This window comes from Leptonychotes weddellii, chromosome 16, assembly GCF_054177405.1.
Source record: "Leptonychotes weddellii isolate Sample4059 chromosome 16, ASM5417740v2, whole genome shotgun sequence".
Classification (NCBI taxonomy): domain Eukaryota; kingdom Metazoa; phylum Chordata; class Mammalia; order Carnivora; family Phocidae; genus Leptonychotes; species Leptonychotes weddellii.
In genome coordinates this window covers 15,473,153-15,498,653 of record NC_138384.1, presented here as the reverse complement: position 1 = coordinate 15,498,653, position 25,501 = coordinate 15,473,153, and the positions used below count along the sequence as shown (strand labels likewise).

Sequence of the window (25,501 nt, the reverse complement as noted above, 5' to 3'; positions counted from 1 at the left end):
ACATGCTGTGCTGGAATTAAATAGCTACTTAACATTTGAGAGAAGCAAGACTTTAATGAAGAATGCTACAAGTTATGGACAATAATTAGTTCTCATATTTTAAAAAAAGATTACAGAAAACACTTTACTGATTTTTTGTGTGTGTGTGCCAAAAAGACAGTCTTTAAGGATGTCCGAGAGAGACAGCAAGCACAACACAGTACAAAAGGAGAAGGGAATGTTGACTTTTAGAGCAAGACACTAACACAGCACAATAAGGGTATCAGGCGGAAGCAACCATTTCACAAAGAATGGAATTAAGCATTTATATTCAGTCAGGATTTTTTAAGCTTTAAAAGTCCAGCATAAGGAAGGGAACTGAGCAGAGGGGATGGAGGAAAAGGCTAAGCTTATCTACAATCACCGTTTTACAAAAAAACACACTGGTTCAACCACAGGAGAGGTGGAGGTTAAACCTGCCTACGTAGCCCAGCAAATATTAAGAGCAAATGCCAAGGCTGTCAGGTCTAGATGTTGATGTTACAACTGGCTGAAGAGTTTTTAAGAGACTCTGACTCCACCAGGCCTGGGCTCTCATTAGCCTGGGTTCATGACAGATGAAGTTCCTTTGCATTTGCATCAGAAGGCCAAAGCTTTACCTGGAACAAGTTCACTCCAAATAATGCTCATGTTGCTGGTTTTAACAGGTCAAAGTCATAAGTGGCTCCTGACAGACTCCACCATTTCCTAGGAGAAGGTTCTACTGATTACCAGGGATTTAAATTCAAGCAAACCACTAAAGAAGGGAAATACTAATGATATTCTGGCACTGTACAAGCTATGTGCCTGTCATCTCTGCCAAGGACATGGGGTGGACTTGGCTTTGTTTCTCAGCTCCATGATCTCCAACATTGATGAAGTAGAACTGGGACCTCCCCCATGTCGGAGGAGGATGCCCAAAATTCTCATTCCAGCCCAGCTTCTGAAAGAAACAACAGACTATCAGGGGCTATTATTAGGAACCATGCTCCTGTGAATTCTGTGGAAATGAAAGCCTGTTGTTTCAGTTCATGCCAAGTCTTTTCATGGTCCGCCAGCGATCCTTAATCATCACAGCTGTTCGGTTAACAAATGGGTAATTTTTGGAAATGGCAGCCCAGTTTCCTTCCCCGTATTTCTGCACTCCAGCCTTGACCCACTCGCTTTCTTCTACAGTCCACTTCTGCAAAAGAAGACCAAAATATTTATCACAACCTGTCTCTCCACTTATTCACGTTTTCATACAGTTAAGAGGTAAACTCAAGAATCCTAGGACAAGAATCTAAACCCAAAAGAAGGGTTTATATTTTTAAAACACGATAGAGATAAGTTAACACTGTGGATTTAGACATTTAATAATTTTCAATGTCCTCCTATTTCATCCTAATCACTTCTGCATTCAAAACTTCAAACATTATGTTGTTCATGGTCAGGAGAATGTGTCAGGTTTCTGTTCCAGATTTTTCTTCCAGAAAATAACTATTACTTTAACTCAGTTTGGATTATCTGAAAATTGCCAAATACCTTTTTACAGGTGCATGGGTAGCCTATGCTAGGAGATGTGCTTATTTTACCTCTATTCTACCCACGTTACCAGAAAAGGTAAAAAAAAAAAAGTAATTTTAAATTACCTGCTTTTTTGTTATACTGGTGGTACTCTCTTCATCTGGTGCTGCTGGAAAACATTAAAAGTAGACTCATTTCAGAGTTCACCTTTCTCTGCACAAACCACAAGAAAAAGACATAGAATGTTCCTAAAGGGAAAACTTGACTGAAATTTCCCAACATTGAGAGAAGAAGGATATCACTGAAGGGTAATTTGTTTTTGTCCTTTGTTTGGAAGATATCAATCATTTCAGCCAATGAGAATCTGTACAAAGCAAATATTTTACATACAGACATTCAATAAATATTGGTTAGTGATGGATTTCAGGCTCTTTAGTAAAACCTACATGATTTTTTAAAACTACTGAGGGACTGTGGTATTTAAAACCCTAATATATACACATCTATAGGTGATCCTTAAAGAATGCAGGGTTTAGGGGCACCAACTCCCCATATAGTCAAAAATCCATGCTGACTCCCCAAAAACTTAATAATAGCCTACTGTTCACCAGAAACATTACCAATAACATAAACAGTCAATTAACACATATTTTGCATGTTAAATGTATCATATACTGTATTCTCACAATAAAGTGAGCTAGAGAAAAGGTTATTAAGGAAATCATAAAAAAATCATAAGAATATATTTACAGTATTATATTGTATTTTTAAAAATGTGTATAAGTGGACCTGTACATTTCAAACCTGTGTTGTTTACAGGTCGACTGTATTATATACTTGTGTGTGTGTGTGTGTGTGTGTGTGTGTGTATAATTTCTGCTTTGTAACCCCCTGCTAACCACTGCTTTGAAATAACACAGTTTTACTGTTTTATGCCAGAATTTTCAAATCCCTGATCATTTTATGTAAATAATATGTGGTTCAGCTCCTTAAGCAAAAGAACAGGAGAGTTCTTGCTCCCCACTCAGAGAGACCGTAGGAGATCTGCTCAAGCTCCACCCTCTCACCATATGGAAAGACATGAGGCCTCAAAAAAATGCACCAAGATAATTTTTTTAAAGGCCAGAGGACTACAGAAAGGTCTACTAGTATAAAAAACATGCCACTGGAAGCCAACAAGAGCCATTAAAAAACTGCAAGAAAAGGCAAAGTTGCATAAACATGATTTGCTGAATGTCTGCTTCAGCAGATGCTATTGTCCTAGCAGTGCTTCCTAAACAATGAAGGTGGCTCAGGAAAAGGGATACTTAGAGGAGCAGATTATTTAGTTTTAAATTATGAAGTATTTCATACTATAGTGGAAGCAGATTTTAAAGTTGACAAATCTGGACTGCACTGGATGTGGATGTTCTCTAGAACTTTTATATCCTGTTGTTTTTAAATATTTTATGCCACTTTTATTGATTTTCTGTTACTTCTCCCATTTCCCGTGTGATCTTGATCTTGCCAACTATGTTTGTGCCAATGAAGGTACTTTTTAAGGACAAAACCTTTGGGGCTGGCAGAGGTTTACTGTTGCTGTGTTACCAAAGTCTTTAGAATCTCCAAGATTATTATATTTCCATTAGAATGCAAAGTATGTGGTGGGAGAGATTCTACTGCAAATGCTATGAACTTTAGTATGAATTATGGAAAATTAAAGTTTCCTATTTTAGAAAAAAAATTATATATTGAAACTGGTAAGAGATTTTTTACTTAAACAGGAAATGCAAGGAATGACCACATCTATCTTTTTTAATTAAAAGACTTTAGGAAGATCATCAGCTACAATTAGATATAGGATTTATTAAAACAAAACCAGGCATTCTCTTTAAATATAAAGTGCTGCTTTGACAGTCTCCATTGTTTAATGGGAAAGGACATAAAACTGACTGCTCATGAATCACAGTAAGGAACTTACTGGACTTTTTCTAGTTTGGAGACAAGCAGTTTTTATAACATTAATGTGATAGTAACACGCATCTATCATGCATCTATCATTCAGCTAATATCAAGGACCAAGGAGAATGTCCTAGCTTACCCTGAACTTGAAACAGTTCATCCTCTTCCACCCATGTCTCTTTTTCTTCAACCCCATTAGAGCTGTTCCACTTGCCTTTGGGTACTCTGAGGGGAGATCAACAAGAGGACAAGATGTAAAACAGATCATTGGGGTCATCCCATATTCTGTCCTTGGCTCTCTCACAGCCTATACTCCTCCCTGTTCTGCTGTGACCACAGTTGAGATTCACTTAACACACAACTCCCAAATGCTGACCTGGCTAGGCATCTCCATGTCGTCCTCCCGCAGGCTGCAGGATCATCCCTCAAACTGAGCAGTGAATACACCACTAACCCCTTCAAAATCTGCTCATTTTCCTGGTTTTGTTTGGTTGGTTTTGACTCTGATTTTGAAGGTCTCAGCATTCTTCTAACCTCGAATGAGCAAACTGCTCCCAGTTCTTCAAAGACATGCCCAGTCCTATCTCTGGACTGCACTCTTGTCCAAGCACATGGTACCTTACACTGGTCTCTTAACTGGAGTCTCTGTCCCTAGCCCCTTCCCCTTCCAAAACCACCTGAACATCAGTCTAAAATTACCTCATCCTTTCTCTGTTCCATGATCACTTCTCACTGCCTCAACAATGAAGCCTGTATGGAGGATCAGTCAAGATCATCCACTCTGGCTCCAGCCAGTTTCTTGCTACCAAAGCCTCCTCTCTCCAACCCTGCCCCCACAACCGCATCAGCACAAACAGCAGAGCCACGCCTTCTGCTCCTCTTTTCCTTCTATAAGCTCTATACTTTCCTCTCTACAGTTCCCTCTGCTTAGGATTCCTTTCCCTGCCAAGTAAAATTCTACCCATTTTTTAAGACCATCATTCCCAATGAAGCCTGCCCTAAATCTAGGCCCCCAACACACACAAAAAAACCCCACTCCTCTGCCCTTGTGGTTGTGCTTCCACTTTATTAAAACAGCCATTTCATAACATACACCCTAATCATAAGCACGTTGCAGGCAAGGGCTGTATCTTCATCTGTCCATCCCAAACACCTAGCACGGTAACACATACCCTAACAGCAGCTGGAAAAACGTGCTGAAGTAAAAACAGGATTATCAAAGAGCTGCAAATAAATTACACCATTTGAAGATTAGAGTAGTAAGCAAGTAAGAATCCTTTCTGTGCACATGAAATGTTAAGTACTTGAGTATAACCAAAAATGCCAAAACTAAAAAATAATCCCAAACCCAAATTATTGAATAAATGAAAACTGTAGTCAGTCTTTTCTAATCAACTGTAACCGTGTTTACCTGATTAATAGTACAATTGCCCTGGGAACAGAACACAGCACAAATCTGACCTCAGAACTGTAACATCTATTACAAAGCAACATGAGAAGTATCTGAATTAAATTTGAAGAAGTTATATAGATCAAATCCTGTAACACTTGATCAAGAGAGTAGAGACAAACCTCAGTCTCCTTCCCCCACTATGACCAGAGGTTTATTTTTAGGGCTGGCTAGGTGTTTTGCAAATGAGTAATGAAAGCAGTTTGTTTAAGAAGTACAGACTTGAAAAATATTTGAGTTCCATGAGTTTTCTATGAAATTACTTACATGGCTGAGACAAATGGTGAACCATTTACTTTTCATTATGTTTGAATTGGTTCATATCCCCCAAAATGTTATTTCTGAGAATAATTTACTTGAGACAAGTGAAAAGATTACATGAGGTTTTTCCTTTTCAGGATATTAACTGTGTTAATTACTATTTATAAATAAGTCAGGATTATAGTTTCAATTTTCTACCTGCTTATCCCCATGCTGGGATAAAACTGATTTTAACCTCTGGATCTGTCATTTCCACCTGCGTTATCTGCTCATTCTTCCTGCAGACAATCTGCACAGATCACTTTGGTAACCTCCTGCTCTTCCTTTGAACTCAGCACTTACTTTGTGTATAAATGTTTGGTACTGCCTAACTTCTATTGTAGAAGAGGCTGAGATCTGGGTCCTCATCTCACTTTTTGATGCCTCTGCGGTCCTGGGCAAGTCAGGTCACTTCCTGGTCCTTAAGCTCCTATTTGTAAAGTTAGAACTTGATGAGCAATGAATGGGCTAGAGGGGTCTGGTCTCAAGGGGTCGGCAAACTACAGCTTGTGGCTGGTTTTTGTACAACCTTTGAGCTAAGAATGGCTTTTACATTTTCAAAGAGTTGTAAAACAAAACAAAAAATAAACAACAGAGACACAAGTGTCCAGAAAGCCTAAAATGTTAACCCTTTGCTGGCCTTTTATAGAAGTTTTGGGTATGACCCTTTAAATTGCAAAAACCAAGAATTATTTGGTCAATAAATATCTAATCAGCACTTGTCCTTGCCAAGTGCCATAGAACATATAAAAATCTAATAGTTGTGACCCTGCCCTCCAGGTGATACACCCTAATCCTGCCTTCAATTCCACCAGCCCAGCTTCCTCCAGGTCCTAACTACTCATCCCGTAGCAGTCTCCAGCCACCCATCTTGTCTCCTTTGCCTCAGTGCTGGTTCAAAAGCCATCAATGGTAGCTCATCAGGCCCTCAGATTAGCTGTATTAGAATTATCTGGGGGCACAGTTAGAAAAGAAGATTACAGACCCATCCCCTGCCCCTTCTAATTCAGTACTCAGGAGCCTGGGATTGTGTATTTTATTAAACATTCCACAGGTAACTGTGATGCGAAACCCAGCTTAAGAACCTCTGCCTGATAGAATACAATAGGAACTCAAGACCTTGGCCCATCTACCCATCCAGACATTTCTCCCTTCATCCTCTCTGTGCATTATATTCTTCTGCCATACAGAGTACATGACATTTTCTGGAGCATACCAGGCTTTCTCATGACTTTATACAAGGGGTTTCTGCTGCCTAGAACCCCCACTCCGCAATATGCTTGATGACTTCCTACTCTTCCTTCAAGGTCAGCTCAACATTTGCTCCTCTGCAAGGCTTGATCTACCCACAACTTTGCTGAGCAGATTCAGCTCTTCTTCCTGGAGCTCCTGGGTAACTCACACAATTCCTTTACAACCAGGCTGTTCCTATAAAGGTACAGATAATATCTTCAGATTTGCAGGCCTTACTGGCTCTGTTCCAATTACTCAACTCAGTGTAGCATCAAAAGCAGCCACAGACAATACATATATAATGTTCGTGGCTGAGTTCCAATAAAACTTTATTTACAAAAATAGGTACCAGGTGGATTTGGCCCAGGGGCTGTAGTTTGCCAACCTCTGCTTTAGAGAGTACCCATCATACTTCATGCCCTTGACACATGAGAGAGGTGGAAAGGTCTAAACCTTCACAAATCCTCCCATTTATAAAACCACTGTAACCATATACTCTCTATAGTTTCCTCATCTGTTCATGGGAATAATAGCTATACTTTATAGGACTATTGCAAGGAATAAAGGAGATCATGTATCAAAGGAGAATAAAATGTGTTGAGTGCCATTTGCTTGCCCGGCCAATGACTCACTCACTTCCAGATGCAGGTAGTGGTACATATAGTGAAGATTTATGCCTGAGTATTAATCATTTAGATGTCACAGCCTCTCTGGGCATCTAGCACGTGAATGTCAGAGCATAGGTCCCCACACACCTACAACAGAGCAGTGGTAGAGATGGCAATGGCCTTGGGAGACCAGCAAGGTGATCACTAACAGCAGGGTGACCAGGGTAGATTCATGGAGGAGGCAGAATTTTAAGAGGCAGCTTGGTGTATGTGTTGTATAGGCCATGGACTTTGAGTTAAGATCTGAGTTCAGGTCCCTCATTGGGCTCCACACTGGGTGTGGAGCCTACTTTAAAAAAAAAATCCCAAAGCCCAACTTTGCCACTTTTCAGGTTTGTGACTTCAGGCAAGTTAATAACTTTTCCTAAACCTTCTAAAATGGGGCTAATATATCATTCACAGAATGAGGATTCTAGAGATTCAGTAAAATAATATGTGAGAAGTGCTTGGCCCATGGAAAGTACTTAGTCAATATCAGCATCTCTTCCCTTTGAAGGATGGATGGGATTCTCACAAGCAATGATGGAGGAATGATAGTCCAACTGTGGGGAATGACAGGAAGCAAGAAGAGTACAGTAGCAAAAACAGAGTGTGTTCCAGAGAGAACAAGCAAACCAGTTTGCTTGGAGGAAGGATCCACAAGAGGGCACAAAGGGTAGCAAAACTTGAAATCCGGCTGGGGGTCATGATGGGGAGCAAAATAAAAGCATTCTAACCACTGCCCCATAGAACCTAGCAGAATGTGAGAGATTAGTAGATATTTACTCAATTTGCCAAGTCTTAATTGCTCTTAGAAGGTGCAAAACTATAAATATTCATAAATCTTTTTTAAGATCAAAGTCTAAAGTAGCCCAATTCAAACAAATTTCTTTTAACAAAGAAGACTGATATTTAGTAGTCAGGGCACTCAGAAGTTTACTAAAAATGAAAGCAGCAATGAGTAGGAGGCTCTGAAACCCTTCCATCCTCACTCACGCCTAGAGCAATGCCTGGAAGCCCACAGGTGGGGCTTCAGAACTGCCAGGGATGGCTATGTTGTCACTCCCCACTCCCAAGTCACATTCTAGCAGTTTGAGCAAGCCTTGGTGGTGAATAACTTAGCTGAAAGTTACTTCATTCATGGAAGCAATACCAGGCCCAACCAGGACCACCAACCAGCCCCAAAACTGCTACAAAGAAGGTCTTCATACTTGGGATTCTTCTCCCCAGGGTGGGGCTGGTTGAGAATGGTGGGCTTGGATGGTGATGCTGGGACGACCTCCTGGGAGGAGTCGAGACCTGCGCTCGGCTCAGTACTCTGGCTGTCCTCCTCCAAAACCAATCTGCTTATTGTCATGCGCTTGTTCTTGGGCTGCAGTTCAGAGCCACCCTCACCCTCAGCAGGGGCTGAACTTTCATTTTCATCTTTTCTTGGTCTCTTGTTTTTGAGGGCTGGTGATGGCAGGGACACTTGATTAGGAAGTACCAGATCTTTCTGGTCCAGTTTTGAGAAGGCTGCCTCAGAATCTTGTGCACTGGACAGCGTCTTGAAAGCTGCTTTCAAGGTCATAATTCCAATGGTGGTTGGAGTACTCCGTAACTGCCTATATATAAAGCAAATATACAAAGATCAATCTCACCATTACTGATGCTCATCCAAAGAGCCACAACTTTTCTGAAGTGTGAAGCTTCAAATGAGAGAGAGGACTCTTCGAGTTGAGGACTCTTCATTTAAAAAAATAAAAGAGGGGTGCTTGGGTGGCTCAGTCAGTTGAGCGTCTTACTTCACCTCGGGTCATGATCTCAGGGTCCTGGGATCGAGCCCTGCATCAGGCTGCATGCTCAGTGGGGAGCCTGCTTCTCCCTCTCCCTCTGCCTGCAGCTCCCCCTGCTTGTGCTCTCTCTCTCACAAATAAACAAAATCTTTAAAAAATTAAAAAAAAAAAACTGCTCAGAACAACTTTATAAAGCTCCATTTATAAGCGTAAGTAGAGGCTTTAAATATGTAAGTTGAACTCTGGAGTTTAAGCTCCAAGTAAGAACTTTAAAGGACTAGAACCAATGACACTCCCCCTCCAAGAGACCTTTTTAGCCAGTGCGCTAACCCCTTTTGTCTGCATGAACTAAAGCACAGTAAAACACTGCTCTCCACTACATAAGAACTCTGTATAGTGCCTAACAGCTACAGGTCAGCCTGGGCAACCAACCGACAATCTAGCAGTCTCACCTTGCTGTCCAGTCCAACCCTCCTGTGAGAGAAGGAAAAGACTGGTCTCCATTCTGCCCCCTTCCTCCTACAGTACACTTCTAAATGGGACTTTTGAGAATTCTCCAAGTTAGAAGTGTGCCACACAGTCTTAGAACAATGAGAAACTGCCTTTTCATAATAAAGGCAAGTTCATCTATCATTTGGAATAACTAGTATACTTTATTTTTTTTTAAAGATATTTATTTATTTGGCAGAGAGAGACAGAGGCACAGCAAGAGAGGGAACACAAGCAGGGGGAGTGGGAGAGGGAGAAGCAGGCTTCCCCCAGAGCAGGGAGCCCGATGCGGGGCTCGATCCCAGGACCCTGGGATCATGACCTGAGCCGAAGGCAGACGCTTAACAACTGAGCCACCCAGGTGCCCCACTAGTATACTTTATTTATTTATTTATTTATTTTATTTTTTAAAGATTTTATTTGAGAGAGAGAGAGCACATGAGAGCGGGGAGGGTCAGAGGGAGAAGCAGACTCCCTGCTGCACAGGGAGCCCGATGGCGGGACTCGATCCCAGGACTCCAGAATCATGACCTGAGCCGAAGGCAGTCGCTTAACCAACTGAGCCACCCAGGCGCCCCCCACTAGTATACTTTAAATAAAAACTGTTAGGAGAGGGCAGACTGGCATCCTACAAGCCAAACCCATCTGGTAGATATGTCTTGTTGCCTAACCTATGCAAGGTTTTTTTTTTTTTTTTAGTTGGACTAATTGCCAACATTCAGAAACTGGGAAAGCTCAAAAAAACCCACAGAAACAAAAAACCCTAGATGTCTCACACAAAAATCTGAACTAAAGTTTGGGCATCCTTGGACATTTCCACATAGCAACAATCACACAAAGCTGAAAAGCATGCCCTCTTTGGTTCACACTCACATGCTCTGAACTGTATTATCCTATACCCACTCTTGTACATTTCCTACTGGGCCCCCAAAGGCATCTGAACTTTGATCCCTACTTTAAAAACTTGTTTTGGGAATCTGATTCACAAGTCTGAACACTACATTAAGAGATCAGGTATCCACAAGGAAGCAGTGTGTAGATATGGGCAAGGCAAGGATAGGAGAACAAAGAAGGAAAGAACCTCTGAGGAATAGCCACTCAGGAACTTCTGTCAGGGATATGACATCCTGTCTTCAATATTCTCATTTTCCCGGGGCATGCTCTGTAACTCCCACAGTGCCTGGTACAAGTAACCCAGTAACATTTCAGTACCAGGAAGAACTGATTCTGCTCTAAGCAAACTGCTTCCAACAGACTACCCTTGTGTTTTGCCCAAGATTGCAAAAGGGCATCGCTCTCACCTTGCAGGTTCTCTGAGTGGCTTCTGCACAGGCTCTGGTGCTGGCTGTTTATCTTCCTTCACTGTACTTGACGCAGCAGTCTCAGATTTCAAAGCCTTCTTGGCCATCTGGGAAAAGAAGGATGTCATCAGGAAGAGGAAGCCACAGAATTTCATTAATTCTCTTCTTTCACCACAAACATACATACTCAACATGCAAACATGTTCACTTATAAATCCAATCTAGGCATAAACTAGAGGAGGACATAGAAAGGGAGAGAACTCACAAGAACTATTTCAAATGTCTTGCTTTTTCCTTCTTCAAAAAACAGCTCACAGTTTTCTATACTAAAGGAGAATTCAATTTGAGTGGTGCTAACCATCCTGATACTTGCGAGAATTCTTTAACCTTTTGGACAACAAATAAGTGTGTAATTTTACTTTGTACTTCCTTTGCTGTTCTTCCAATCTCATTCCTAATCTAGTTTCTGAATGCCAAATATACCTTTGCAGTCATGCACAAAAGTCAGACTTTTTTTTTTCAAACTTAAGATAACTAATGTTTATGTTAGTGTCTTTTAGTTTGTGTCTAAAATTTTTTGTAACTATATTCCCACAAATATGTTGTGCCTGGTAACTCTGAAAATCCTAACTAATACCACATAAAGTCCTGAGTGGGCCAATCTTGCTCTGACTCCAACTGCTCATCTGTCTCCCTTTGACTAAAATTTTATAAATTTCTAATCAGTCCAGTATCATTCTGTTTCAGATATGTATGCCTGTAACAAGTAATGTCTTAAGAACTCAGAGGTCTCTCCCCTCACAGAAACAGTGGCAGGTTATTTTCCAGTTATCTGTAATAGAAAGGACAGTAGGCAAGGCTCAAGTATCCTGACACTTGTACCCTGAATATCCCAAACTATCTGCTTTGCAGATAATTTGACATCTGTCAAATGACTGCTACGATCAATGACACTATCCTAATATGGGCTTGGCAGATCTACTGTTATGAACGAAGATATTTTCTTTCTTTTTTTTTTTTAAGATATTTTTAAGTAATCTCTATACCCAATGTGGGGCTCAAACTCACAACCCCAAGATCAAGAGTTGCATGCTCTACTGACTCAGCCAGCCAGTCACCCCAAACTAAGATATTCTCAACACTCTCTAAATGTTGGTGATTTAAAAACAAACAAACAAAATAACCAACAACAAAACTTCTCACTCAGTTACCCAATATCACAGCCCACCCTCTAGAACAGACTGTGTTCTAATTCTTCCACACGCTGTCCTGAGCCTCACTGCTACCATTCTTTCTGCTTATCACTTTGATCCAATTAAAGAATGTCTACATTTGGCTTCTTTTCCCTTATCATACTTCTAGTCACACCTTTTTTCTCCAGTTATTCCCTCTTCCTGTTAACAACCCCATCACACCATGTCTACCAAACCACTCTTCCTCCCAAACGGAACTCAAATTTCATCTCCTTTGGGAACCACCACTAATTGTAGGTGTGCCCCTACTTTAGCCACACAGATTAATCACATGTAGAAGGTATAAATGGGAGGTGAGGGAAACCAGGTATGTTCCATTTTGCCTCTGTCAGGATCTCTGCTTCTGTATATTTAAGGCATTTAATTAAGGAAGACAGTGCATATAATTCAAAGTCTTTTACACACATTTACTCTTTTCACTTCTAAAAAGAGCTGTCCTTTTCTAATTGCCTGCACATCCTCAAGGCCACATCATGGTTATGAGAAGAGAAGGCCAAGGCCCACCGTGAGGAGGAAGGGCTCTGCATCATCCAGGTGACTCTCCAGGAAGCGCAGCATCTTCTGCTGGAAGGTCTCGTAGGAAAAGTTCTGGATAACAGGGTGGGCCAAGTTCTTCTCACGGATAATGTTCAGGAGATCATTTCTCAGCTTCTACACAAAGGACCGATATTTGTGACATAAGAAAGGAGAACTCCAGTAAAAATTCAGTGATGGTGATTTGAGACAACACTATCAGAACTTTCACAATGCTGTCAGTGGCAATCACTGGTGTATATATATAGGAAGGGGAAGCTTTATGCAAGCGTACCACAAAGAACAGGTCAATAAATTATGGATCAGCCATAGTGGGTTACTATGTAGCTATAAAAAAAAGATGAAGCTTAGGATCTAAAGTACCTTTATACACTTACATAAAGATTTTTAAACTTAAGGAAAAAAAAGGATGAAGCAGCTCCTTATGTGGTAATACACAACAATCTTCAAGATATGTTAAGTGAAAAAAGCAATTTACGAAATGCTCAAATTAGGGTGTAGAATATGCTCACATGTGCATATGGGAAGAGCAGGAAGAATGGATATACATGTATATACACACACACATGCACATTTGTTTGAATATCCTTTCAGAGATATTCTGTGCAATTGCAAAGAAAAAAACTGGTTCCCTATGAAGATAGGAATGAGGTGGCTGACTTAAGAGATGAGCTAAGCTCTTTTGTTGTACCTTTTGAATTTTATTATGTACATGTATTACCTTTTCAAGAACTCAGATTTATAAAAAAAAAAAAAAAAAAAAGAGCAGGACACCAACAGAGCTTTTGACACCAGAAAACAGAGGAATTAAGTCCTCACCAAGGCAGATTCTCAATTCTGCAGGATCAGCATTTACGTAAATGAAGTTAGAAGTGTTACAGAACTTGATAGTTTAATATCTGGTGCTGATCACTTAAATAAAGTTCTGTCACAAACCCGACAGAAATGGGCAAGAAAATAATTTAGGTAAATTTGTATAATGAAAAATAAATTATGAAAAGCCAATCTCACAGTAAGCTATCTTGGATATAGAAGACAACATGCTAAAGGTGCCAAATATTTAGATAAATTCCTGACAAAGAACCCTTTACCTGTTTCCCCACAAAAAACAATGAAATGGATTTAAGTTATGGGAGCAAAAATATATCAAATTTACCTGAGTTGTGGGGTCCTTGGACATATGTTTTTTCAAAATTTTTGAAGCCTTTTCAAATTCTTTGTTTTTGATACAAATAATGACAGCCTACAAAAGGGGAAAAAAAAAACACCTTTTTTTTTAACTGTTGTATAATGACAGGTGTAATCAGAATATCAGATACTAAAATAAACTACTAAAAAGTAAAAATGAGTCTTATATACCCAAGAACTTTTTCACATTCTGTCAAATTCCTGTACTTAAAAACTAACAATCACTGCTCAGGCATTATGAACAACTGTAAGCACTCTTCTTTCATTGTGTAGGGGAGTAGATTTTCAACATTACACTGGATTTTTAAAAAATAGCTGATAAAGCAAAATCTGATCCTCTGGATTACAGACCATTTACCCAATTTGAATAGGGCCTCCTAAGGAAAGGCAAAATGGACAGGAGTCATTCCAGGTCCCCAGAACAATTGGATCTGTTCTTTTTGGATGCAAAATCTTTGATATAATGATAGGGACAGAGCGGGGAGGATATACTGTGAGGGGAAAAAAAAAAAAGCCATTTGCTGACCACGGAGTTCTGCTAGTTCCATTCAGGAAAGTCCTGAGGCCATTTCTGTAGGACAACCAACACAGCCTCTCGCTACCCTAAACCCCAGCTGGCAACTCGAGTTCAAGAGTGCAGGGAATTACTGAAATGAACAAACCCAGGGCATCCACAGGTAGCACACAAGGAGGGCAAAATTCCAGGTAGGATGCAGAAGTCTCATGAGAAAAAGAGTCCTTTAGTAAAGAAACCCCAAGAAAATATATAGAGAGGGAAAATGACAGTGATCGAAAATTTTAAGTGGTATTTTAAAAATATAGGTGTCATTTTTAATTTTTTAAAGATTATTTATTTATTTGACAGAGAGCACAAGCAGGCAGAGTAGAAGGGAGAGGGAGAGGGAGAAGCAGGCTCCCTGCTGAGCAAGGAGCCCGATCGGGACCAGGACCCTGGGATCATGACCTGAGCCAAAGGCAGTTGCTTAACCAACTGAGCCACCCAGGCACCCCTAAAATATAGGTGTCATTTTTTAAAAAAATTAGAAAAGCCAGGGAAAACTTGGGAGCACTTGGAGTTATCTAACAGGATGAAGTAGCTACCCTAAATCCTGTCTCAAAGAAAGGTAAAAGAAACACCACACACACACACACACAACAGGGAAGGAAAACTGGTCCATAGATATTTTCAATCTTCATTTCAGGGAAGAACTGAAGGAGATACAGACTAAAAGAAGGAGGAATAGCAAAGGGAATGCAGTATTAATCTCTGGTGATTCTGTCCTCAGCATGCAAAGGAAACTGGTGTCAAATGCTCTTGAATAGCAGGCACAACCATAAATTCCTGCTGCCCAGGGAAGGTACAAAGTAGGTCTTTTCATTTTATAGTCAGATGACCACATTCACTTTTACATCATTTTCAGCAGAATGACTTTCTTGAAGAATTCAAAGGTTTTACTTTGTATAAAATAATTTATATCCTATTATGTTTTTAAATTTTATTTAACCTGCATACAGTAAAATGGACTTTTGGGGGGTGTAGTATCTTGAGTTTTAATAGATGTATTGACTTCTATTAACTGCCACAATGAGGATACAAAAACCTCCCTTTGTGCTACCCTTCTGTAGTCACCCCTCCCCCAACCCCAACCCTTGGCAACCACTTATCTTTTCACTGTTTCATCTCTTCAAGAATGTCATATAAATGGAATCCTACAGCATGTAGTGCTTATTTTTTTAGGGGATGTAACCCTGAGACGCTTTCCTTCTGTATAAATGCCTTTGAGATCCATCTTTGTTGTTGCATTATCTGTAGTTCTTTCTTTCTAATGGCTGAGCAGTATTCCATTATTTGAATGTATAGTAATGCCTCCCACTCCCCTTTCTTATACATACCGACTTATGATAAGGTTTAATTTATAAATTAGGCACAGTAGGAGATTAACAGTAAACCAGAACAAACGTAACAATATACTGTAATGAAAGTTATGGGAATGTGGTCTGTCTCTCAAAATATCTGATTGTACTGTACTCACCCTTCTTGTGATGTGAGATGGTAAGATGCCTATGTGATGAGGTGAAGTGAGGTGAATGACATATATATTAAGACTTAGCCCAAGGCTACTCCTGACCTTCTACCTTCTGACCATATGTCAGAAGGAGGATCGTCCGCTTCCCAACCACAGTTGACTGTGCGTAACTGAAACCATGGCGTGAAACTATGGGTGGGGTGGGGTGGGGTGGGGGGGCTACTGTGCTACTTTTATCCATTGACCCGCTGAATGGTATCTGGGTTGTCTGCAATTTTTGGTGATTAGGAATAGACGTTAAATCGTTCGTGTACAGGTTTTGGGGTGAACATAACATTTCTCTAAGGTAAATACCCACAAGTGGGATTGCTGGGTCATATGGAAAAAATATATTTAACTTATATGAGAAATGGCTAAACTGTTTTCCTTTGTGGCTATACCATTTTGCACTCCCACTGGCAATGTATGAGAGTTCCAGTTGCTCCACATCCTCATTAGCATGCATTAGTGTCAGTATTTTTTTAAGTTTAGTCATTCTAATAGGTTGTCCTAGTAGTCACTGTGATTTTAATTGGTATTTCTCTATAGACTAAATTATGTTGAACATCTTGTCATGTGTTTATATGCCATTTGTATATTCTCTTTGGTGAGACTTTTGCCCATTTTTTAAATAGCACTATTTCCTTTTGAGAGTTCTTTATATATTTTGGACGCAAGTTCTTTGTCAGATACGTGATTTGCAAATATTTTCTCCTAGTCTATAGCTTGTCTTTATTCTCTTAACAGTATCTTTCTGAACAAAAGTTTTAAATTTTGGGGGTGCCTGGGTGGCTCAGTCATTTTAAGTGTCTGCCTTCGGCTCAGGTCATGATTCCAGGGTCCTGGGATCGAGCCCGGCATCGGGCTCCCTGCTCAGCGGGAAGCCTGCTTCTCCCTCTCCCACTCCCTCTGTTTGTGTTCCCTCTCTCGCTGTCTCTCGGTCAAATAAATAAATAAAAAATCTTTAAAAAAAAGTTTTAAATTTTGATTGACCAATTTACCATTATTTCCTCTTATCAAAATTTCCTCTTATGGATCATGCTTTTAGTGTCATACATAACTAAGAACTTTTTGCCTAAGTCCAGAACATAAAGTTTTTCTTTCATCTTATTCTCTAAGCTTTACAGCTTTACATTTCAAATTTAGATTATGATCCATTTCAAACTAATTTTTGTGAGTTTTTGTGAGGTCAAGGTTCAGTTTTTGCATATGGACATCCAACTGTTTCAATACCATTTGTTGAAGACTATCCTTTTTCTATCGAATGCCTTTTCCATTGCATTGCTTTCACATTTTTGTCAAAAATCAATGTCATATTTGTGTAGGCCTATTTCTGGACTGTCTTTTGTTCCGTTAATCTTTATTTATGGTCATGAGTATCTTTATAGTAATTCTTAAAATTGGGTAGAGAGTGCTTCAGCTTTGTTCTTTTACAAAATTGTTTGGGTTATTTTAGTTCCTTTGCTTTACCATTTGTATTTTACAATCAGTCTGTGTCTATAGAAAATCCTGTTGAGATTGTTATTGGAATTATATTAAATCTACAGATCAGCTGGAGAGAACGGACATCTTAACTATACTGTCTTCCAGTCCATGAACATGGTGTACCTTTCCATTTTATTAGGTCTTGATTTCTCTCATCAGCATTTTGTGTTTTTCCACATACAGATACTATACATGTTTTGCTAGACTTTCAGTATTTCTTTTTCTTCAAGCTATTGTAAGTGGCACTGTTTTGGTAATTTCATTTCAAGCCATTCACTGCTAATATATACTGGAAATATGAATAACTATGTTGATTTTTGTATCCTTCAATCTTGCTAAACTTACAGATTTTTTAGTATATTGCATGGGATTTTCCATATGGACAGTCATATCATCTGCAAATAGGGACATTTTTTTCCCTTCCTCTCTAGTCTCTTGCCTTTTCTTTTTCTTGACTTACTGCACTAGCCAGGTCTTCCAGTATGATATGGAATGGAAGTGGTGAGAGTGGACATCCTTGCCTTTTGGTTCTATCCTCCACCATCAAGTATGATGTTAGCTATAAGTTTTCTGTAGATGTCTTTTATCAGATTAAGTTCTCTTCTATTCGTAGTTTGCTGAGTGTTTTTATCATGAACTAATGTTGAATTTTGTTAAATGCCTTTTCTGCATCAACTGATAGATGTTATATTTCATTCTTCTTTAAACTAACAGAGTGAAGGACGTTGATTGATTTTCAAATTTCAAACCAGTCTTGCATTCCTGGGGTCTAGTTTCCCTGCTGTACCATACACTGTATCTGCATCCAGGGCTAAGCAGCAGGATAGACAGTAAAAAAACAACAAAAAAAAGCAGTGGAATTTGCTCTAAGTTCTGGGGGTCACAGCTCCACTGCTAAAGAGAATGGGTTCTCTTCCTTCAGTTGTAGTGCCAGCCCTGCTGTCACTGTTGTCACTGGGCCACTGCTGCTACCAGTGCAGTATTGCCTGGGTGCCAGGGCAGGAGAGCAGAGAGAAAAGAAACTCTGGGATTTCTCCCACCCTCCCTGACTCTTAGGACATCCCTTTCTTGCTCCTCAGGCCAGAGGAAGCCTTTCTTGGAGTTCTTTCTGTTCCCACACCTGGAGTGCATTTCTAGGTTTCTCAAGAGACTTCAAGTCCAGGCTAGATGATACCAGAGAAGGAAAAAATGGTATACTAATCATCACCAGTTTGGTAGATCTTCAAATTCTGGTCTTCTTCCCCATCTGCTTACTACCATTTACATTTATGAATCCTCAGACAGCTGCTCCACACATTCTGTCTAGGATTTATACTTGCATTAAGAAGGACAGAAGAGAGTATGCTTACTCTGTCTTTTCCAGAATTAGAACCAGGTCCTACTACATTTAATTTGTGAAATAAGAAAGGAAATGTGAATGCATTCAAATTCTAAATTAAAAGTCTGTCTCCAACGTTTGTACTATGAGCTTGTCTTTTTTTTTTTTTTTAAGATTTTATTTATTTATTTGACACAGAGAGAGATAGCGAGAGCAGGACCACAAGCAGGGAGAGTGGGAGAGGGAGAAGCAGGCTTCCCGCCAAGCAGGGACGCGGGGCTCGATCCCAGGACCCTGGGATCATGACCTGAGCCAAAGGCAGACGCTTAACGACTGAGCTACCCAGGCGCCCCATGAGCTTATCTTTTAAAACTATTTTTGATTTCCTGGAAAGTTTTTTTTTTCACTTGAGAGTTTTCAGAAAGAAGTATAATTTCTTCTCTTATACAGCTGTTAGGGTTATTAGGGTGTAAGTAATAGCACTGGTCTCTGGCTAACTTAAACAAAAAGGAAATTCAAAGCACAGATTTTCATTAGAGGTGAGATAGGTGTCTTGGGAGGAAATAGCAGAAAGCACATAGAAAAAGAAAACCAAAACTCACATTAGGAAAGAAAGGCTAAGGAAGCAAACTCAGAAAAAAAACAGGCTGTTATGGGAAGCAGGAATGTTCAAAAAACTCTGACAAAGCCTTTTATTTCAAGAATTAAGGCACTTAGGGCGCCTGGGTGGCTCAGTTGGTTAAGCGACTGCCTTCGGCTCAGGTCATGATCCTGGAGTCCCGGGATCGAGTCCCCGCATCGGGCTCCCTGCTTGGCGGGGAGCCTGCTTCTCCTTCTGACCCTCCCCCCTCTCATGTGCTCTCTCTCTCTCATTCTCTCTCTCTCTCAAATGAATAAATAAAATCTTAAAAAAAAAAAAAAAAAGAATTAAGGCACTTAGAGACTGTGTTTTATGCACCCACCCCCCCAAAATGGGGTAAGGCCCCAAAAGAAAAGATGCTGTTACCAAAGGTGCAGGGGAGAATGTTTACTCTCTGCTGTTCTCCATGGGAACCTAACTGAGGAATCTTTGGTTATGAAGAGAAAATCAATTTGGCCTCAATATCATTAACAGCTTACAGGATCAGTTCTCAATCTTTTTAGTCTCAGGATTCCTTTATACTTTTAAATGTTAATGAGGACCCCAAAGAGCTTTTGCTTATGTGCATTATATCACCATATTAGAAATATAAAACTGAGAAAAATTTAAAATATTTATTAATTCATTAATTCATTAAAAAATAACAAACCCATTGCAGGTTAATGTAAATATAACTTTATGAAAAATTACTATGTTTTCTAAGACCAAAGTTTAATGAGAAGGCTGGCCTTGTTTTACATTTTTGCAAATCTCCATAATATCTGGCTTAATAGAAGAAAGTTGGGATTCTCATATCTACTTCTCCATTTATACTGATGTGATGTGTTGTTGTGGTTAAAGTATATTAAAAAAAAATCCAGCCTCACACAGATAAGAAGTTGGAAAAGGGAGGAGTATTTTAATAGACCTTTCAGAAAATTGTGGATATTCTTCTTTGACTCTACAGCAAACTTGGGCAAGTGAACTTTTCATCATCTGTTACATTAAAATCCTTTAGTCTATCTTGCATTTTAAATGGATCTTTTACCCATGAATGATTTTGTAAATTAATGCACTGGCCATTTGGAAAATATTTATTTACTGAGTTACAGAGATCTTCCAAATGTTGACATAATATTTTTTAAATCACAGTTGTTAATAACCACCATCAATCTTATCAGAAAAGCATAAGGATTAGGAGGCTGTCAGGTACATCAATACAAGTTTTCCAAAATTTGAATTTTTACTTGATAGCTTGAGTTTTATCACTACCAATTGTTTTCTTTGAAGTGACAAGTTCCCATTGCTCTTTTGCAAGAAAATGACTGCCAAATGCCCACACCTAAATAACCAAAATTTTCAGTTCTTCCAAGTAAAGAAATGTGTTCCATTAAAAAAAGCATCTTGAGCAGCATGCAACTCAAGCAATTACACGAGTGCCTTCCTGAAGACAACCATCATGTTATGTGGCAGAAATGCTCTAGGCAATCTTCCTACTTTGTCACAAAATACTGAAAAGATGTTTGCTCAAGGGTCTAGATTTAATAAAATTAATTTTACTGCTTTATCAAAGACATTCTTAATTGAAACTGGCTTTTATTTATTTATTAACTGCAAGTATATGGCAGTGAAGACTACAATGACTAGTAAGTAGTACAAGTTACTACTTCCTGGGTCATGTTAAGGCACCAGCAATTTTATCCATCAGTGCTTTTGCACCATTAGTGCAAAGTCAATGCACTGAAAGTCAACTAATGATTTGGCACTGTTATGAAAATAGTTTTGATTCCCGAAGGGGTCGTGAAGACCTGCAGAAATCCCTACACCATATAATGAAAAGTTCTAACTTAGTAACTTATTTGATAAACTTTAACAAAAACTTAATAGACTTTTAAATGAACTGTTGTGACACTTTACAAAGCTTAAAATGCATCGAAAAGCCTCAATAGCCCAGGCATCCCATGGTATTTTCCCGAAGATGACCATTAACAGATCTTATGACTCTAAATGAAAAATTAAAAAAAATAATAAAATGAGGCAAGTGATATGGTATCATTTAATAACTAAGAGTTCAAGGTAATTGTAGTAGCCAGCCTCTAAGATGGTCCCCAATGATCCCCACCCCCGGCATAGTCCCATTCCACACACTAATCCATAGTTGGTCCAGTCTGTGTGACCAACAGCATATGGCAAAATAATGGTACTTCTGAAATTGGATTATAAAAGACTTCAGCTTTTGTCTTGGGCTCTTGTTCTCCTGGATCACATACTTTAGAGGAAGCAAGCTATCATACTGTAAGCAGCCCTGTGGAGAGGCAAGGAGCTGAAGACTCCAACCAACAGCCAGCAAGGAAAGTGAGTCCTGCTAACAACCATGTGAATGAGCATGGGAAAAGATCCTTCAGCCCCAGTTGAGTCTTGAGATGATTGCAACCCTAGCAGACAGCTTGACTACAATCTCATCAGAGACCTCAAGCCAGAAGCACTCAGCTGAACCGAACTCTTAGAAAATGAGAGACAATATTTCCTGTTTTAAGCTGCTAGATTTGGGGGTAATTTGGTACACAGCAATAACGGTAATATGGTAAGTATAACAAGAAATCTGGTACATGATGGAAAATGGAAAAGCAGAAGGGAGTCAACATTAAGTGTACGGTTGACTATTTTAAAAGAATTTAGACTTCGCTAACAGATTTTTCGTAAGGAAGCCCCCGAAACGAGACCAATAAACTTAAGTAATAAATAATAATAAATTAACAAATATACAGATGAAAGTCCACAAGAATCTTCCAGAAGAGGGGACAGAGACAAATCTATAGCTTTTCTGTTCTGAAGGAGTTGCACTTCTGAATCAGCTACCTACTTAAAAGGAATTACATGAATTACTTTGAAATGGTACCATTTCTTTCCTGCCCAGTTTTTTTTCAAGATTTTATTTTTATGTAATCTCTACACCCAACGTGGGCCTCGAACTCACAACCCCGAGATCAAGAATCGCATGCTCCACCAACTGAGCCATTTCTTCCCATTCAAAAGATCCTTAGGTCTTTTGAAAGGAGGCATGGATTTCTCCTCCTTTGCTAATATCTTTTCTGGCATTTTCCCTCCAACACAAACCTGACCTACCTATACTAAAAATCTATTCTTGGAATTATTCCTCTTTGGAATTTGGATTACCTGAGCATTCTTTCCAAGACCAAAAGTAGTTCCTGCCCAAGGTCCTTCACTGAATAAATATCTGCACCTCACACACTAGTTATTTTTTTTAGCAGGGTACCTAAGTACCCAGCACACAGCTAAGGGACAGAAAGTCTTCCTTGCTAACCAAAGTTTTATCTTCCCACCCCCATGTCAGATACCATCTTTTTAGGGGGTGCTCTTTTCTTACCAGTTTCCTTACTTTCCACTACCAAGGCAATGCTGAGCTGTTCTTCTTCAGTCCCCACCTCTACATCTGCTTCCACACCCCCAGCCTTCGTTACTGAGAAAGAAAAAGCTTTTTCTGACTGGTTCCCGTTGCCAGTCATCTTTTAAATAAAAGTAAGTTCTACTACTTGAAGCCACCTGAGCCATAACACACAGTCCCAAGTTCCTATACACTCCAGTAGCTTTTTCCTTGTCAAGAACACTGGCTGTGCCAGCCTTCTACCATTACTGTTTTTCTAACTGGCTGATTATCCTAGCATCTTTAATTCTGTGTTCAAAGGGAATGTTCCCCTTCAAAGTCAGTCCCACATTTCCCAAGGCCCCAGCTATCCTCTTTGGTTTATTATAAACAAGGATGACCAAAACCTAGGCCAGTTGCTTCTAGCCCTTTAACAGTGCTCCTGAATGGTGTAATAACCTCCAAAATGTCAGTCTTCAATGCCAACCCAATTCTTGTGTATTGTGGCCTCTCCTGCCAAGGCCACAAGGAACACTACCAAAATAACAAAAGCAGCATACCTGCCATTAATACTTTCCAAGCCTGGCCCAGGAAGAAGTCACCTGAAGAGATGTAACATCTGTATGTGTCTATGTTTGAGGGTGCTCACTTGCTCTCTCCATCCCCACACAGAAAAGATAAGCATTTTATCCTCAAAGACATCTGATTTTTGTCACAAAAAAAAAGAAAAGAAAAATAGAGCCTTACAGCCTCCTTGACCAGTTTTCTACTGGATTCGACCACTGCTTCTGTCAGTGTAAATTCCGTTTTAATCATCTCCAGCACATTGATAGCTGATTCCAGTGGTGTGAGCTCAGCCTCCATATCAAAGGAACAGTCTAGGACAAAGCACAGTTTTCGCTTTAAGCTATTTTTATAAGGAGCAAAAACATGTCCAAAAATACACATTTATCAGAAAAGACACATGTAAATATAGAAAGATTTGCATTTAATTTTCTAACATACTGGCTACAAGCTTACAAACATGTTAGGAGTTCAAATTCAAACCCTGAATTTGAAGTGACTATTTTTTAATAATTTCAAAGACAAGTAAAAATTTATTTAACACATGCATTTGCATCTCAAATTTCAGGATACACACATCCTCCTCAGATACAAGCGACCAGAAACTGAAGACAGTTTTGCTAAACAGCTCTTAAGTTCAATTAAAAGAAAAAAAGTGCTTACACCCTGAAAAACATTCTACTATAGGGGAAAATTTGGCCTTCTTAACATAACTCACTAGATCGCAACAAAGTTGGGGCAAGCAAGGAACAGGTGGGACGAAATAAAAAAATAGAAAAGTAGCCAAGAGAATCTTAACTAGACCCAAAGAACAGACTCATTCTAGAAGGAAAAAGACCACTGTGATCGAAACATAGTAGTGCACCTTAACACCGAATCCTTCAGTTCCGGACATAAGTTGGAAAACAACAACGTAACCATAAATAAGCCCAGAGAAGAACACAGAAACTGCCATACCTAAATTTTCCCCTTCTTCGATGCGCGACAAACACTGCATAACCCGCAGCAGCCGGGACACGGTATGCTCCTTCCCCAAGGGCCTGACAAGCAAAGCTGGGAAAGAAGACATCGTTGGCTCGGCGATCCCCCCAGCGCCGACCCCCGGGCCCCACAGATCCCCTTCTCCATCCAGCCTCCTTCCCCAGGTCCGGCCCTCACCCTGCATGATGTCCCGGATCTGCCTGAAGTCCCCGTACCGGCTACCCCGAAAGGCCCGCAGCGCCTCGTGGAAGTAGAACTTGAGCACCCAGCGGTTGACCGCCTCCTCCAGCCGTGCCTCCCCCGCGCCCCGCTCCGTGGCGCCCCCCAGCCCCGGCTCCTGGCGCCCCCGCCGAGCCCGCCCGCCGCTGCGGGACGCCCGCCGGCCTGCCACCCGCCCGCTGCCGTCGCTGCTCCCGCCTCCTCCCGCCATCGCGTCCGATCGCCGCGCGCCCTCCCCGCCTTCCCGGCCGGGCCGCTTCTTCGACTGTGACGCCTCCGGGTCACGTACGACGCCCGGGCCGGAAGCGGGGCTTGCCGTCCCGGCTCCCGCGGCCATGACACGGACGGTGTTCCTAGCAGCCCGCGGGCTTCTGGGAGGGAAAAGACCGTGCATCCCTAACCCCGTCTCGGACCCCGTAGTTCCCGATGTGCAGGCCGCAATGCTTGCTGGGGCTTGAAGTCCAAGCCGTCTGGGGGGGGGTGAAGCAAGCGGGTTTGCGGTTAAGTGTCGACTTTGCTCCGAAGTTATGGAACGCTGTAAGATATTGGGACTACGTATAAGATATTGAAAAAGAAATACGTGCAGTTTATTAAACACAAAATTGTGAAATGTAACACACATTTTATAAAAGAAAGTTTATTAAACAGATTTACATTTTTAAACAAATTTTTTTTTAACAAATAATTTAGGGGTGCCTGGATGGCTCAGTCGTTAAGCGTCTGCCTTCCGCTGGGGTCATGATCCCAGCATTCTGGGATCGAGCCCCGCATCGGGCTCCAGCCCCGCATCGGGCTCCCTGCTCAGTGGGAAGCCTGCTTCTCCCTCTCCCACTCCCCCTGCTTGTGTTCCTGCCCTCGCTATCTTTCTCTGTGAAATAAATAAATAAGATCTTTAAAACAAAACAAAACAAAAAATTTAAAACAAAGGCCAGTGTAAACCCAATCGGGGTCAAGAAATAGATTATGACCGGCACCCCAGAAGCCTCTAGACATATAAGACATATAATTTTTTTAATCACAAAAGTAACATGTTAAAAAAAAATAAGCAAAAGGATTAACATTTAAATCACCCATAATCCCACAGGAAAGAATAATTTTTTTAAGATTATTTATTTATTTGAGAGAGAGAGAGAGCACATGAGGGGGGGAGGGTCAGAGGGAGAAGCAGACCCCCTGCTGAGCAAGGAGCCCGATATGGGACTCGATCCGAGGACTCCAGGATCATGACC

At 40.4% G+C, this 25,501-nt stretch overlaps 2 protein-coding genes across 5 annotated transcripts in view; one reads left to right on the top strand and one right to left on the bottom strand.

Moving 5' to 3' along the window:
• NIP7 (nucleolar pre-rRNA processing protein NIP7) overlaps positions 1 to 25,501 on the top strand; it is a 72,740-nt gene that overhangs the window by 10,596 nt on the left and 36,643 nt on the right. The gene's annotated exons all lie outside the window — the stretch shown is intronic.
• TERF2 (telomeric repeat binding factor 2) lies at positions 35 to 24,649 on the bottom strand. 3 transcript variants are annotated; one of them, XM_081806429.1, is made up of 10 exons: positions 24,231 to 24,648; positions 24,030 to 24,125; positions 23,256 to 23,386; positions 13,604 to 13,690; positions 12,418 to 12,564; positions 10,661 to 10,767; positions 8,307 to 8,699; positions 3,605 to 3,690; positions 1,650 to 1,690; positions 35 to 1,201 (listed from the first exon to the last, which is right to left on the bottom strand). In XM_081806429.1, the coding sequence occupies exons 1-10, from the start codon at positions 24,607 to 24,609 to the stop codon at positions 1,043 to 1,045; spliced, it is 1,626 nt and encodes a 541-aa protein (XP_081662555.1). In that variant the 5' UTR covers positions 24,610 to 24,648; the 3' UTR covers positions 35 to 1,042. The 3 variants fall into 3 exon arrangements, with proteins under 3 accessions (XP_081662555.1, XP_081662554.1, XP_081662556.1); XM_081806428.1 differs by having other exon boundaries at positions 1,650 to 1,693; positions 24,231 to 24,647; XM_081806430.1 differs by lacking the exon at positions 3,605 to 3,690 and having other exon boundaries at positions 1,093 to 1,201; positions 1,650 to 1,693; positions 24,231 to 24,649.

Excerpts from the sequence above, each read along its gene's own strand:
- TERF2 (XM_081806428.1), bottom strand. The coding sequence starts at position 24,609 with ATGGCCGCGGGAGCCGGGACGGCAAGCCCCGCTTCCGGCCCGGGCGTC. Across the intron at positions 24,126-24,230 it reads GATCCGGGACATCATGCAGG|CTTTGCTTGTCAGGCCCTTG; the intron begins GTGAGGGCCGGA and ends CTTCTTTCCCAG. Across the intron at positions 1,202-1,649 it reads CCAGTATAACAAAAAAGCAG|AAGTGGACTGTAGAAGAAAG; the intron begins GTAATTTAAAAT and ends CTTCTTTTGCAG.